Source organism: Rhinatrema bivittatum, chromosome 5, assembly GCF_901001135.1.
Source record: "Rhinatrema bivittatum chromosome 5, aRhiBiv1.1, whole genome shotgun sequence".
Classification (NCBI taxonomy): Eukaryota; Metazoa; Chordata; class Amphibia; order Gymnophiona; family Rhinatrematidae; genus Rhinatrema; species Rhinatrema bivittatum.
Genome location: NC_042619.1, coordinates 49,752,605 through 49,766,691, shown reverse-complemented (window position 1 = coordinate 49,766,691; position 14,087 = coordinate 49,752,605). Strand labels below are relative to the sequence as shown.

Here is a 14,087-nt window from a genome sequence, read left to right as displayed (position 1 = left end):
TTGTCGTGTGCCAGCCTGTCACAGCTCTAATGGTTGAGGAGTGGTCAATCCTGGGAGCCGCAGATATGCTGGGGGCGAGGAGGGAAGCCAGGATCAGGCGGCTGAGCCAGAAGGGAAGCAAAGCCAAGAAACACATAACTTGATGGGGCAATGCATCCTTTGTCTCTTTATGCCCTAAATACTACCCATCTCTCACTACTGTTTTTTAATGCTTCTGTGTTGCTACTTTGGGACTGCACAGTCTCCTGTGGAATATAAGAAGTAAACAATTTTTATTTTTAGCAAGGGGATGGGCATTTCCCCATTTCTCTCTCAATTTCAAGACCTCTCAGAAGGAATTACTTTGAAGATGGTTTCAACTTCAACTTTGATCATACTGAACTGCAGAAAGCCCTCTTCTCCAATCCTTCCACAGAAGGATCTAGATTGCAAGGGAAGCAATTTAAAAATATTTATTTTGCAACAAGTTATAAAAATGTATTACCACTTTAATTATGATTTGTACATTTTAAGCTAGTACTAACATGATCATCACAACAATGCCTAAATAACTTGTCTGTGAGCAGAAGTCCAATGAGTTGGTGGCCAACAGCATAAAAGATCATTTATCCTACCTTCTACCAAGTGTCAGACATAAGCTTTTATGATCACTTTTTGATTTTGGCCACATTATCCGACCACCAGTTTTCATCAACATATATATATATTTGAGCTCTGACCGACGTGCCGCAAATGCGCAGAAGAGAGCAGCTCTGACCGACGTGTCGCAAATGTGCATGCTAGGGAGCTAAATGACCGCTTGGGGAAGCTATGAGAAAGGCAGTTCCTGGAAGTCCAGGTCACGGTGGAATCTGGGACCTGGTGCAGTGGGTAACAGTGGTGAAGCCACCTGACAGCAGTGACCGTCTCACGATGAAATCTGGTACCATTGCCGGAGGAAGCAGAATAAGTAAAATGGGCAACATGTTTGTTTGGAAAAGTGTAATGGAAGAGTCGAAGAAGAAAAAAAAAATTAGAGTTTTTCTTCTTCGGCTCTTCCAATACACTTTTCCAAAAAACATGTCGCCCGTTTTAATGGGCTCAACAGCTTGTCTAACTATAATAAAGAAGAAAGTTGCCCCATGCTTGCACCTCCGATATGCAAATTGAGTTCCATCCCTTTCCTTCCCTGTATTCTCCAGACCGACCCCCCCCCCCCTCCTCTGTATGGAAATTGAGCTCCGTCCCTCTCTCTCACTGTACTCTTCAGCTCTGCCCCCTCCCCCCAAGCTGAATTGTCAAATCCACTCTCTACTACCACGCAGTACACCCGAGTTCAGCACACTCTCTCTACTACCACATATCTCAATTATGCAATTCATATACTTCACATTATTTCCCCGTTCTTAGGCAGGCTTTTACTTCTAGTGACTACTATAGCTGGAAGAGGTTACTGCCACTCTGCTTGTAACTGTCCCAGGGCACATAATATTCATCTCTAAATATGGTACAGCTGTGACCTTACAACAGTATTTTGTGTTTAAAAAAGCTGTCAATACCCTGTCAGTGATGAGAGATATACAAGTCTTTACTTTTAATCTTCATTAACAATAAAAGGTTGGACTCTAGCGCAAAAGGATGTACACAACATTTGAATGTGAATTGCACTGCTGTTCCTGAGCCATTATCTAGCCAGTTTCCTCACAAGCACCCATAAGCATCGGAACTGAAAGGTTATCAGCAATTTTGCTGCAGGCTTCCATATAACAAAGCAGTGAAATAATCAAAAGACATGTTTCCATTAACTAGCTGTAAATTGCCCTTATTCCATCTTTACGGTCCATAATAGAAGGAAGGAAAATGTGTCCTTTTGCTAGTATGTGTTTAGCATGCCTAGCTGTGAAAATTCAGTAATGATAAATTAAAGATGAGAGTATCTTAAAATGGAGACTATGTTGCATTTCAAAATACATTAGATTATTTTGAAAAGTGTATTTTATTTATAAGGTGCTTGGGTTGGTGGATAGAGCCAAGTTTCTGGCCAAGTTTGGAGAACACTCCAAGGACACACGTTCAAGTTCCCTTTATTTATTAAACTGCGATGGACTACCAATATCGTTCATGCTCCTTTCACCCATTTAGAAACTAATGCAGTTTGGGAGCCAGAAACATAGCCAGAACATTCACCCCAGCCATGGCTACATGGAGGCTTCTGAAGTAATGAACTGTAATGTGTTTTGGTGTCCTATTTGAACAGCATTACAAATCCAAATTATTATTACAGGTGTGATTCTACAGAAGTAATAGTCCATGTGCAATAAAGATTGGATTTCATATTTGATGTATACCAGGAAAAATCCTCTGAGCTTACCTCAAGAAAATGTTCTGCCTGCTGTTCGCGATCCAGCTTCCGTGATGTTGTTGTAATTAGACCTGAGAGATGAAAAGAAATGAGAACTGGTTTGATTTTCAATATTGTTCACCAGTAGCTAGACAGTACATTAAGCATAATGAGAAAACTTAAGCTATCTATGCTTAAAAATGGTTATGAAAAGCAATATTATGTTCACATTATTCTTAAAGCCTACTGAGGTTCTTTGATAATGAAAAAGGGGGAAAAAAACTCTAAGCAGCTAACTGAATCTCTTCAGTTTTACTAGACAGTTATAAATGGCAACTACAAAACCTACTGCAAAAGTCATGACAGAACCATTGTATGCTTCCTCCTGGAGATATTATATAGTGATTGATTTACAAATTACTGAATTCATTCAATAATATATAATTTAATGAAAAAAAGTAAAGCCTTAAAAAAAAAATTAGGATAGGATGTTCTTGCATTTTTAAACAGCATCAATATAATACAAGATGGAATCTTTAAAATATTATTTTGTTGGTCTTGGTTCTGTTTGGCCTTATTCCTAGGCCTTCTTTCTTTAAAGTCATTAACATTTTATCTCATATATATATATATATATATAAAAGGTTTATATCTTTTAATGTAATCACATACTCTACTTAAAAAATATCAAAGATTATGTCATAATTTGGAGAAAAGCAAGTCAAAGCATGAACCTGGAGGATGACTTTACTGTAACTCAAGAAGCACTTCATCGCAGAAAACACGACAGACGCATAACACAACCTCTCAGTGGTTGCTATTTAGAGTTCAAGACAACATTAAAATTTAAGAAAGCACAAACACAGAGGTTCCTTGGTACCAGGAAAGCAAGAGGAAAGTCAGAGCAAAATTAATTCTACAGTACTAGGGTAGTAAGAACAATGGGTAGACAACTGCCAGAATTGTTTTCAGGGGACCTCCTTGGGAACATGCAACTCCCATGCTTCAGCAGTTACACTGGTTACTGATATTGCAAATAATTAAATTAAAATCTTTAGAAGGTAATTTGCAAAAGGCTTTACCTGCATAAAACTGGATTTTACGAGGGTAAGTCAGTAAGTCACAAATCTCTCTACTAAGGTAATAAAACATATATCTGTAATGTTGTCATATTCCATAGATGGCAGCACCTTAGAAGTGCTTATGTACATAAATAGTTATTTAAACTGTGCATGCGCAGGGGCTGTGTACACAAGGAAAATGGCTGCCGTGTTGACAGATTGTACGGTCGAAGAACAACGTGCTGTTGTCCGATTTTTATGGGCTAAGGGCTTAGTGGCAAAAGACATTCATAAAGAAATGTATCCAGTATATGGAGAGAAACGTCTCTCGTGTAAAGCAATTTATAACTGGATCGATAAATTTGCACAAGTACGTGCCAACGTGAACGACGAAACCAGACCTGGTCGACCTGTAAACACTGCGACAGAGGCAACTGTGAAGCAGGTTGAAGAGATGGTTCGCGCTAACCGGAGGGTAACAATTGACGACGTTGCCAAAGAAATTGGGTGTTCTCATGGATTAGCATATTCCTTAGTGCGCGATGCATTGAACTTTCGCAAAGTCTGTGCAAGATGGGTTCCCAAACAGCTGACCGAAGACAATAAGAACAACCGGATGGGTGTCTGTTTGGAAAATCTCTGCCGTTATGCAAACGAATGTGAATCAATGATGGCACGTATTGTTACTGGTGACAAGTAGTGGGTGCACCACTATTAACCAGAAGCGAAACGCGATTCCATGCAGTGGAAGCATCCACTATCACCGACACCGAGAAAGTTCAAGCTTGTGCCTTCTGCAGGAAAGGTGATGTTGACTGTGTTTTGGGACCGAGATGGGATACTCTTAACCAGTTTTCAGAAGCGTGGTGAATCTGTTAATTCGGCTTCCTACTGTGCAACTCTATTAAAGCTTAAAGGAGCTATTCGTAGAAAACGCCCAGATCTGGAAAAAAGAGGAGTGCTGATTCTTCATGATAATGCCAGACCACACACGTCGAATGAGACTCGTCAGACAATTGCGAACCTGCACTGGGAAGTTCTTGAACATCCACCATACAGTCCGGATTTGGCACCCAGCGATTTTCACTTGTTTGGCAAACTGAAAAGCCATCTCGGTGGTAAACATTTCACCAGTGATGAAGAAGTGGAGCAAGAGGTGAAGCGCTGGTTACGATGCCAGCCAAAAGGCTTTTACGCAGAAGGTTTTGACGGACTTTTCAAATGCAGGGACAAATGTATAAATGTTCGCGGCGATTACGTTGAAAAGTATTTGGTTTATCCAGAAAAACTGTGACTATATTCTGTATATTTCACAGTAAATAAATTTCATGAATATTAATCCCATGTATGTTTGTGACTTACTTACTGACTTACCCTTGTACATATATAAATGGACTAAGGGCCTGACTTTAAAAAGTATTTACTCGAGTAAAACTGGGTTTTACTAGAGAAATGCACTTTATTCAAGTAAATGACATTTGAAAATTGCTACAATAGTATGTTATATTTACACGTATAATCCTTTAAAAATTACCCCATCAGTGTAGAAATGGGATTTTAAAAATTGCTACTTCACTCCATAGGGCTGAATTTTCAAAAGGTTTTACATACACATTAGCCTTCTTTCAAAGGGTTTTACATGCATAAATAGGCTTTTGAAAGTTGCTACAAGATATGCTAATTTTATGCATGTAACTCCTTTAAAAATTGGTTTACAAAACAAATAGAAATAGTAACCCTTCTTTTTTAACAAATGTATTCAATTTGGGGTGAAATTTCAGTGCTATGCCGGTGGCGATTTCAATAGATGCAGCACTAACTTCTTCAGCTTGGCTCTCTCCCCACTGGTCCTTCTCGTCATACTCTCTCCTTACCATCCCCCTTCTTCCTCCAGCTTGCCTGTCCCTGCCCTCTCAGAGCCTTCCTTCTCCTCCCATCCACAATCATGTTCTGAAGGGAGGGCCCTAGCACTGTCCCTGTTGTGGCCTCTCCCTTTAACAGGGAGGAGCTTGTCTCCTGAGCAGATGAAGTGTAGTATATACTATGTAGTTAATGGGTGCATATGTGCTGTGTTATTTTATTATGCATTTTTATGTGCTCCACTTAGCACAGCTGGTCTGCTATAGGTGAAATGTAAGAGCTTTTAATAAATAAAATTAATAAATTAGTGAGTTTTGCACTCATCTGCGGTTATATTCCAGGTTTCTCTTCTTCTCTTCCTTCCATGAGAGCACTTTTTTGTTTGCTGTGTATTAATATTTGTCATGCACCAGTCAGCATGTCATGAAAAGTCTTTTGAGGATTCAAACCCTCCCCAAATTACTTAAGATTCAAAGAAATGGGAGCAGCCAAGCAACAAGATGATGCCAATTCTTTAAACTCTAAATTAAATACAAAGCAGAACAAAATGAGGCATTTCGCGATTTTGTTGCTTTTACCTATCTAATAATTTAGCTAAAAATAATTTTTGCTAATCTTGCAGATGTAACTGAATTATTTTTACGTAGTTTTCAGTGAACTTAGTTTCTCACACATTACAAGTGATTAAGAGGATTATGTAGAACAAATACTGGATGAGGCCTAATGAGTTTCCATAAAAATAACGAGGGTGACAAAACTGGTAAAGTGATATAGTGGGAAGGTGCAGGTGAAGCAGGTTATCAATGTCACCAAGTCTTATGATTCCATGATTTAAATCCACTCTTTTGACATTTTGCTGCTTAGGCTCTGATGTACCTCCCAGCAACTTTGACTACTTTCTGAATGTGTCTTCTACTGCCGTGTTATGAACGGTGAGAAATGCATGTGGTTATTCAATTGCCAACATAACACAAGGTATTACAAAACATATACATAGAAACATAGAAATGACGGCAGAAAAAGACCAATCGGCCCATCCAGTCTGCCCAGCAAACTCTCACACTTATTTTTCTATACTTATCTGACCACCAAGTTCAGAGCCCTTGTTGGTAATTGTTTGAATCAATTTTCCTGCCACCCTGTGCCATTGATGCAGAAAGTAATAAAAAACGTCTGTGTGCACTCAGATGAGTGAAGAAGATACTAGGCGGTAAGCAAACTGAGCCCTGATTTGAGGCCAGGGGCTCATCTGCTTTGAACCATTTTCTTTATTTAGTCTTGCATAAAAGTACAATAAAAATTATATAGAAACACAGGTAGGGTCAAGAGAAAGGCTGGTTCACGTAGGAGAAATCTACTCATTATAATCGCTTTGACAAAAAGGAAAAATATTTCTGCCGACCTCCATCATAAAAGCTGAATAAAAAAAAATCTAATGCTCTAAAATACATTTTCAAATTTCTTTGATGTGGTGCTTAGACTCATATTTTCTTGTGCTAAAACTAAAAATAATGTAGCTTAAAATCTGCAGGTTCCCATGGGCAAAAAAAAGGATTCAATTTTAAAACCTGAAGAAGAATAAAGAGAGCATAAGGGCTTGTGTATGCTGAAAAGCTGTCAACACAAGTAATTTCTTATAATAAGAAAAACAGTAATGAAGATTCAATTAGGCTATACAAATATACTAGTGGACCCTTCAGGGATCTTGTAGGCAATGATTTTACCTCAGCTTCAGCAAACAAAGAGAGAGAGGGAAAATCCTCTTGGGTTTAGGGGAATAAAATGTCACTCACTTCAGAAGCGAGGCGTCTATAAGCAAAAATCAGTGAAATTACAGAACATTTTGTCAATGGAGATGATACCTTAAGAAGAGATCCTGACATGAGGAAAAGCGATGACTGGTTAAAATGTCATCTTTGGGGTCTAGGTAAATTGGCTGATCCAGGGACTTAAGTGAATTTCCCTATCTGGGGTCAGTATAGGGATTATTTTTTGTCTCTCTGTTGCATATATTGTCTAAAGATGCACAGTGTTGTCTTCACCTTTTCCTGACTTATCACATAGAGAGAAAGCAATCAGCTGCCTTCCTTTCAGCCTTACCAGCTATACATGAAGCATTAAAAATACATTTCAAAATGCATATAAGACGACTTCATGTCGGCCAAGCCAATTTTTAGAAGGCCGCAAGTAGGTGCGTACTTTCTCTGCCGTGCGGAAAGTATGTTTGGAAAAAGATAGCATTTTAAGGGCATTGCAAAGGCATTCTGGGAGGGGTTGGAAAGTACACGCACACTCATGGTTTTGAGAAGCAAAACTAATTAAGATGTGGAAATTAAATCTTTCATCTGCGATTTTTGAGTGAGGGGTCTGCAAGTGGTGGAAATCTGAGTCAACGGGTGGAAGTCTGGGTGAACAAGAGCTTGGAAGTAGGAGCACAAGTATTTTTATACGTATATACCTCAGGCAACTTTATAAAAGACCTGCTTCTGGACATAAACTGAGGGCTGCTATGTGCACGTTACAATTATTTTGCGTGTAAACTATACCTTTCTTTGTCACGACTCACGTGAGTGGACCCTTGGGGCTGCAATTGGATTGACACAGCTTTATTGGAGCACACAGCACTGCTTAGGCTCCAATAGGCAGCAGCCGACTGGCAGGAAGGGACTGGTCCAGAATCATCAGCAGGCAAGAATGGACATGGGTCAGTGAAGGCAGGATTCAGGGCTGAAGATAGGTAGAGAGGGGTAGGTAACAAGACTGGAACACCACAGGTAGACTTGGACCACTGAGGCAGCAGCAAGGCAAAGCTGGAACACCACCAAAGAGCATAACCAGGAACTACAATGGTACAGGACCAAGGATAAGGAGCTGTTGCTTAAGCACTCACCAAGAGAACTGAGCCTCCTTTTATTTCAACGTAGCAGTGATGTCATCAGTCTGTGCCACAGCTGGGGGCCTATAAAAACCGTTGAGTGCAGTGTGTGTCCTAAACCAGTGTTTTCCAACCAGTGTGCCTTCAGACCCGATCAGGTGTGCCACGGAAAAGTCACCACTACCTGATGCTCAAATCCAGAGAAGCACACGGGCTCTGCTCTCAGCACCTTGCAGCAACAAGAGAGACCAGCAATAGCTCTTAAATATACAGGAGCTTCTTTCTGAGAAAAGGTGCAATCATCCACACCTCTTCTTCCTAGCTACAGCATGAGATCATGAGTGTGGTAATTAATGGGCAGGATGCAGGGAATGAATAGCTGAACTCACTGTACACATCTTCTCATCTTCCCCTTCCTGAACATCTCCTTCGAGCCCTTCTAGTCTCTGTCTTATGCACAATCTGAGAGAGGCAGGGAGAGTGTGCACTGAGCACTGGATGTGACTCACTGAGTGCTGGGAGCAGTGCAGTGGGTGAAATCTGGCAGACACAAATGACAATCAAGATGATTAACAGAGCCAGCTGCATGCACCACACCGAGTTCTGCCTTCTGCTGGATTTGTGTATGTAAGGAGATGGTCCATTGTGATTTAGTTCACGGGGGTGCCTCTCCCTTGGTTTTAAAAACTACAAAAGAGACTGGTGGGGCTTTCAGTGCTTCCCTAGCTCTTCTTTTGGCCACACAATTTCTCTCCATGTCTGCACTGCCTGACCCTTGCAGGCCAGTGTGCCACTCAGCATTTTTGTTAATGTAGGTGTGCCTTGGGCTTGGAAAGGTTGGAAAGCATTGCCCTAGGCTAGGCCACAGGATATAGCCCTGAAGCAGGATGCCGAGAACCATTGGGATATCGTCGCAGAGGACATGGTAGCACGTCGGGTCTGAGGCTGCAAGATACTTATTGACGACAGGGATGTAGCAGCCCGGGATTGGCAGCATGTTACATTTTTAAATTAGGTATAGAAACTATGTGGGTCCCTGCATATAAAAATGTGCGCCTACAGAAACATATGGGATGAATTTTAAACTAGTTGCTCACATTAAAAGGCCCATATATACAAGCACCTCTTATTTTAAAACCAGCAAATTATGCGCAAGCAACAGAACATGTGTAGAAAAGGTGCGAATTTGGAAAGGGACAGGGGCTTCCAGGGCGGGGCCAATATTTACATGCATAAATCCCAGTATTAAAACCGGCAAATGTAGCGCCTGTGCATATTTACTTCTGCTCTTTATCAGGTGTAAGTCTGCAAAAAAACTGTTATAGACAAAACCTGACAGGGTGAGGGGTCTGGGTAAACTGGTGGAGTGCAGGCTGAAGAACCAGAGGGGTCTTGAGGATCTAGAGATAGACTGGGTAAACTGGAGGACTAATTAGTAAAGCTGATCATTTCCTTCCCGTGCTCAGGTTTTAAAATGTGCTCACTTATACATGTAAAAGCCAAGTCCTACGGGAAGATACACTAAGAACGTATCCTCATGTAACTGTTTAAAATTAGGGGCACACATATGCATGCTAGGCTTATTTTAAATCATACGCACACTTGCGTGGACAATTAAAAATTCCAGCAGATATTTTCTCACGCGCACACAGGAGCTCATGTGGGCACACGCGCGGTCATTTTAAAGTTACTCTCCCTGTCCGTACTTTAGGGGCAGAGTTATAGCATATTTTATAAATTATGCGGCTCCAGCATATAAAATACAGGTGTAATTTCAGGTGCATGTGCTGAATTATGCACACTACTGAAAAACTGCCCTCTTAAAATACAAGGTACTGATCAGACTAACTCAGTGCACTAGTGTTCACTACACTGTTATTTTTAAGGAATAAAAACAGAGAGATAGGTGAACCATACAAATAAATGGGAAAACAAGAGTGGTACACACAAATAAATAAATAGTTAATAAAATATATAAAGAGATATTCCAAAATGTGTGCTAAAATACTATAAATGTAATATCATAAAATCAAATGTTAAATTAGCACAATAATGGATCCAATACACCTGACGTGGCCACGTTTTGACAAGAAGACTGCTTCAGGGTTGATTTTATAATTGATCATCCTTATTCCTTCCTAGCTACGAGAAGAGGCTGACCAGTGAACCATAAACGAGCTTTAAAATCATAAACATAAAAGCAGCTGTAAAAATTGCAAGGCAACCTAAGAATCACCAGAGATGGTGAAATGAATATTCTTCCTTATTTATTTTCAAACAGAAATGCGCAGCTCACAGGGGCCAGTCTGCAGCACTGCACCATAGAATGAGGCAGTTTCATTCAGTGGCTGCAGAAGAACAGCACAAGACCCAAAGATAACACCTAATGGCAGCATAAAGTATCCTTTTCATCTGGGATGCATTTGATATGAATAACGAGGTGCAAAAGGCAATGTACAATTATTGTGGAGCTATGAATTTAGATCCCCCTGAAGAAGCCCGGGGTGCCGGGTGAAAAGAGGTACTTTGTTGGGGCTTGAACAGTTTGTGAATTCTGGACATTGCACCCGTTGATTATCAGGGCTTCAACAGTTTGTGCACTTTGGGGTGGATTTTATAAGGGTTACGCGAGTAATTTATTTATTTATTTTTAATTTTTATATACCGAAGTTCTTGTAGAGACTACAAATCACTCCGGTTTACATTTATTTTATTTTTATTTATTTATTTAACTTTTTTATATACCAACATTCAAGACGGTGGTCCCATCATGCTGGTTCACAAGAAACAGGGGTGTAATTATAATAAACTTTACCATTTAAACATTTAAACAATTACCATTTAAACAATAGTGCAGAAAAGCAGTTACATATAACAAGGAAAACAATAACTTGGAATGAGAAGGGAAATGAAGATCAGATAGTTATATATAAGTATAAATAACATTGTAAGAGGTGGCTATTAACGCTAATGCTAGCGGAGCGTGTTGAAAGAAGGAAGTTAGATGGAATTGGAGTTAGGAAAGGCCTGCGTGAACAGCCACGTCTTGAGTCTTTTCTTGAATGTTGAGATGTTGGGTTCCATTCTAAGATCCGGGGGAATGGAGTTCCATAATGTTGGACCGGCTGTGGAGAATGCCCGATCTCTGAGCGTGATGTGTCTGGTAGTCTTGGCTGGAGGTACTTGAAGTGATCCTTTGTAAGCATCTCTTTTCTTACATAAAACGAAGAACTGCTCAACAGAGAGCGGAGCTTTACATGGAACCGTAGAACATATGGAACAGTATAACTGGTTGACAATTTAACATAATACTAAATAAAGTGATAATAGTTTAACTGGAAATAAATAAAGAAATATAATATTTTATATATAAGAAGTATAACTATTTAACATAGCAATAAATATAAAAATAAGCAATGCCAAATAAATATATGAAATAAAGTGAATTTTTGAGCTCCAAGATAATTGTCCAGTTGCAGATTCTTAATAGTAGTATTTGACACAGTGTCCATAATAAGGGATACCTAGTAATTAGGAAGTCTGTCAGTCACAGTAAGATTAAGATTAATATACGCACAATATAGTCACAGTAAGATTAAGAGTAATATACGCACGTAACCCTTTTAAAACCTCCTGCGCGCGCCGAGCCTATTTTGAATAGGCTCAGCGACGCGCGCAAGCCCCGGGGCTTGAAAAAAGGGGCGGGGGTGGTCCGGGGCGGGGGCGTGGCCAGAGGCCTCCGAAGGCCTGCTAGGCTGGTGCGCGCAACCTATGCCTGCCCAGAAGCAGGCGCAACTTAAACAATAAAGGTAGGGGGAATTTAGGAAGGGCTGTGGGGCGGGTTAGATAGGGGAAGGGAGGGGAAGGTGGGCGAAAGGAAAGTTCCCTCTGAGGCCGCTCCGATTTAGGAGCGGCCTCGGAGGGAACGGGGAAAGCCATCGGGGCTCCCCTAGGGCTCGGCGCGCGCAAGGTGCACAAGTGTGCACCCCCTTGTGCGCACCGACCCTGGATTTTATAACATGCGCGTGGCTGCGTGCACAAATCTACGCCCGCGTGTAGGTTCGAAAATCTGGCCCTAAGGGTGTTGCACCAACTTATTACCTCGAGACATCAGGATTTAAGAACTTTATATTCAAGGATATCACTGAAATGTACAGAGAAGAAATGTGCAGCAAAAGGTTTCTTCATCATCAATCTGGACACTTTTCTGATTTAACCTATTAGCATCTCCAGCAGTGTTTATTACTATATGTAGAGATACAATAAAAATTGCATTAACGGTTGAATATATTCTCTCTAACTGCTAAGCAATGCTTATTTTGTACCCTGGACTGAATTTTGAATTGTTAAGAAAATGCCTATGCATCAGTAAACTGAGCGGAATGCGCTGCCGGTACGAGAAGACAAAGCAGTGAATAGGGGGTTTTATGTAGGGATGAGGACGGTTTTTAAGTGCATGTATGTATGGTGTGGATCTGTTGCAATCAGTGATTTTATGTGGTTCAAATTGTTATATAGAATTCGAATTCGAATAAATAAAGCAGACATTTAGAGGACAGGGACTGGGGTAGTGCGTGTGTGTGTGTGTGTGTGTAAAACAAGTTAATCTTGTAGTCATTTGGAGTACAGCCCAAGCACAGAAGGTCTGATATGTGCAGAATATAAATTTTATAATTAATTAAATAAATAAGGAATAGTTGTAGAGAAGGCACAATATTTGGGTGTCAAGGATAGGGAGGAGTGCCGTGCATGACAAAACTATAGAAGTAGCGGAGGGTACTGGAGGGCTCATTCTTTGAAATGTTGCTCCTTCCAGTCTTGGGCCCGCAAGGGGGGATCTGGAGTTGTCCAGTGAAACCACCATAAATAGTAAGATGGTGGGCGGAGAAGTAATCATAATGCTGATAACTTTAAATTTCTTTAGACAACAATATATAAGGATATAAGAGTAACATGAAGGTTCTGCCAGAATTTACAGATCCTCAGTTTGATGGACAAGGCCATATGTGAACAACTAAACAAAGAAACTAAAAATGGAAGAACCAGATCTGAAGCTAACAACATTTTCTCTATAGATCTATTTATACATAGTGGAGCATGCACCTCTAATATCAGAATGTTCAATAGAACAGTCAGGGGTCTAAAAGCCTTTAAGATCCATGACAGATAAAATGAAAAATCCAATAGCAATCAGGGCAATTGTATTAGCCACGCTGAGAGGCATTTCAGCAACCTGTAGAAGTTGCATTAATCATACATAAAAAATTGGATCTGACATAATGAAATAGAATTTAAAAAATAAAATGTTGAAAATTGTAATTTAATTCTGCTTTTAAGATGTAAACAAACATATAATTGGATATAATCAGTTACGCAAACTCTAATATGGAAAGGAATTCTCTAGTACCCATTGTGTATAGTGAAACAAATGATGATAGAAAGACTTGTACAGTGATTACTACATGAACTATGGCCTCACAGTAATTTAGCTAAGGGATTCATGAACCTGAATTATGAGTATCAATAAACAGCAATAAAAAATTGCCTTGCTTAATTATAAATGTCAAAATAAACTACTTCCTATTGCAAACAAAATGGCATGTTAAGAATCACGGGGATCTATTTACCAAGCTGTGTTAGTTCCATCACAAGCTTTAATGTGTATTAAAGGCACTAACACGGCTTAGTAAATTGCATTTTTACGATAATGCATCCTAAACACCACTACTTATGCTAATAAGTAAATAAGCCCATTATCATGCAAAATCATGATGTTGAGCTCATTGGCATGTTAACAAAGTTTACAGAAGCCTTATTTATGCAAGTACAGTATTTAGGACTAGAAAACATAGGCACGTGTCTAGGACACCAAATTTTGAAGGTGCCCAAAAACTGGGACCCCTTTCAGTCCACTGTCCAATTTTAAATGGGTACCCCCTTTACTCTCTGATCTCCAAGGAGGAACCCTCTA

The 14,087-nt window shown here is 40.0% G+C and overlaps 1 protein-coding gene across 3 annotated transcripts in view; it reads right to left on the bottom strand.

Annotated features, from left to right (window-relative positions):
- The window catches only part of FAT3 (FAT atypical cadherin 3), a 1,056,928-nt gene that overhangs the window by 347,018 nt on the left and 695,823 nt on the right, over positions 1–14,087 (bottom strand). For all 3 annotated transcript variants that reach the window (XM_029602305.1, XM_029602306.1, XM_029602307.1), the window contains exon 4: positions 2,351–2,412. In XM_029602305.1, the coding sequence (XP_029458165.1) occupies positions 2,351–2,412 (62 nt within the window). The remainder of the gene's footprint in view (positions 1–2,350; positions 2,413–14,087) is intronic.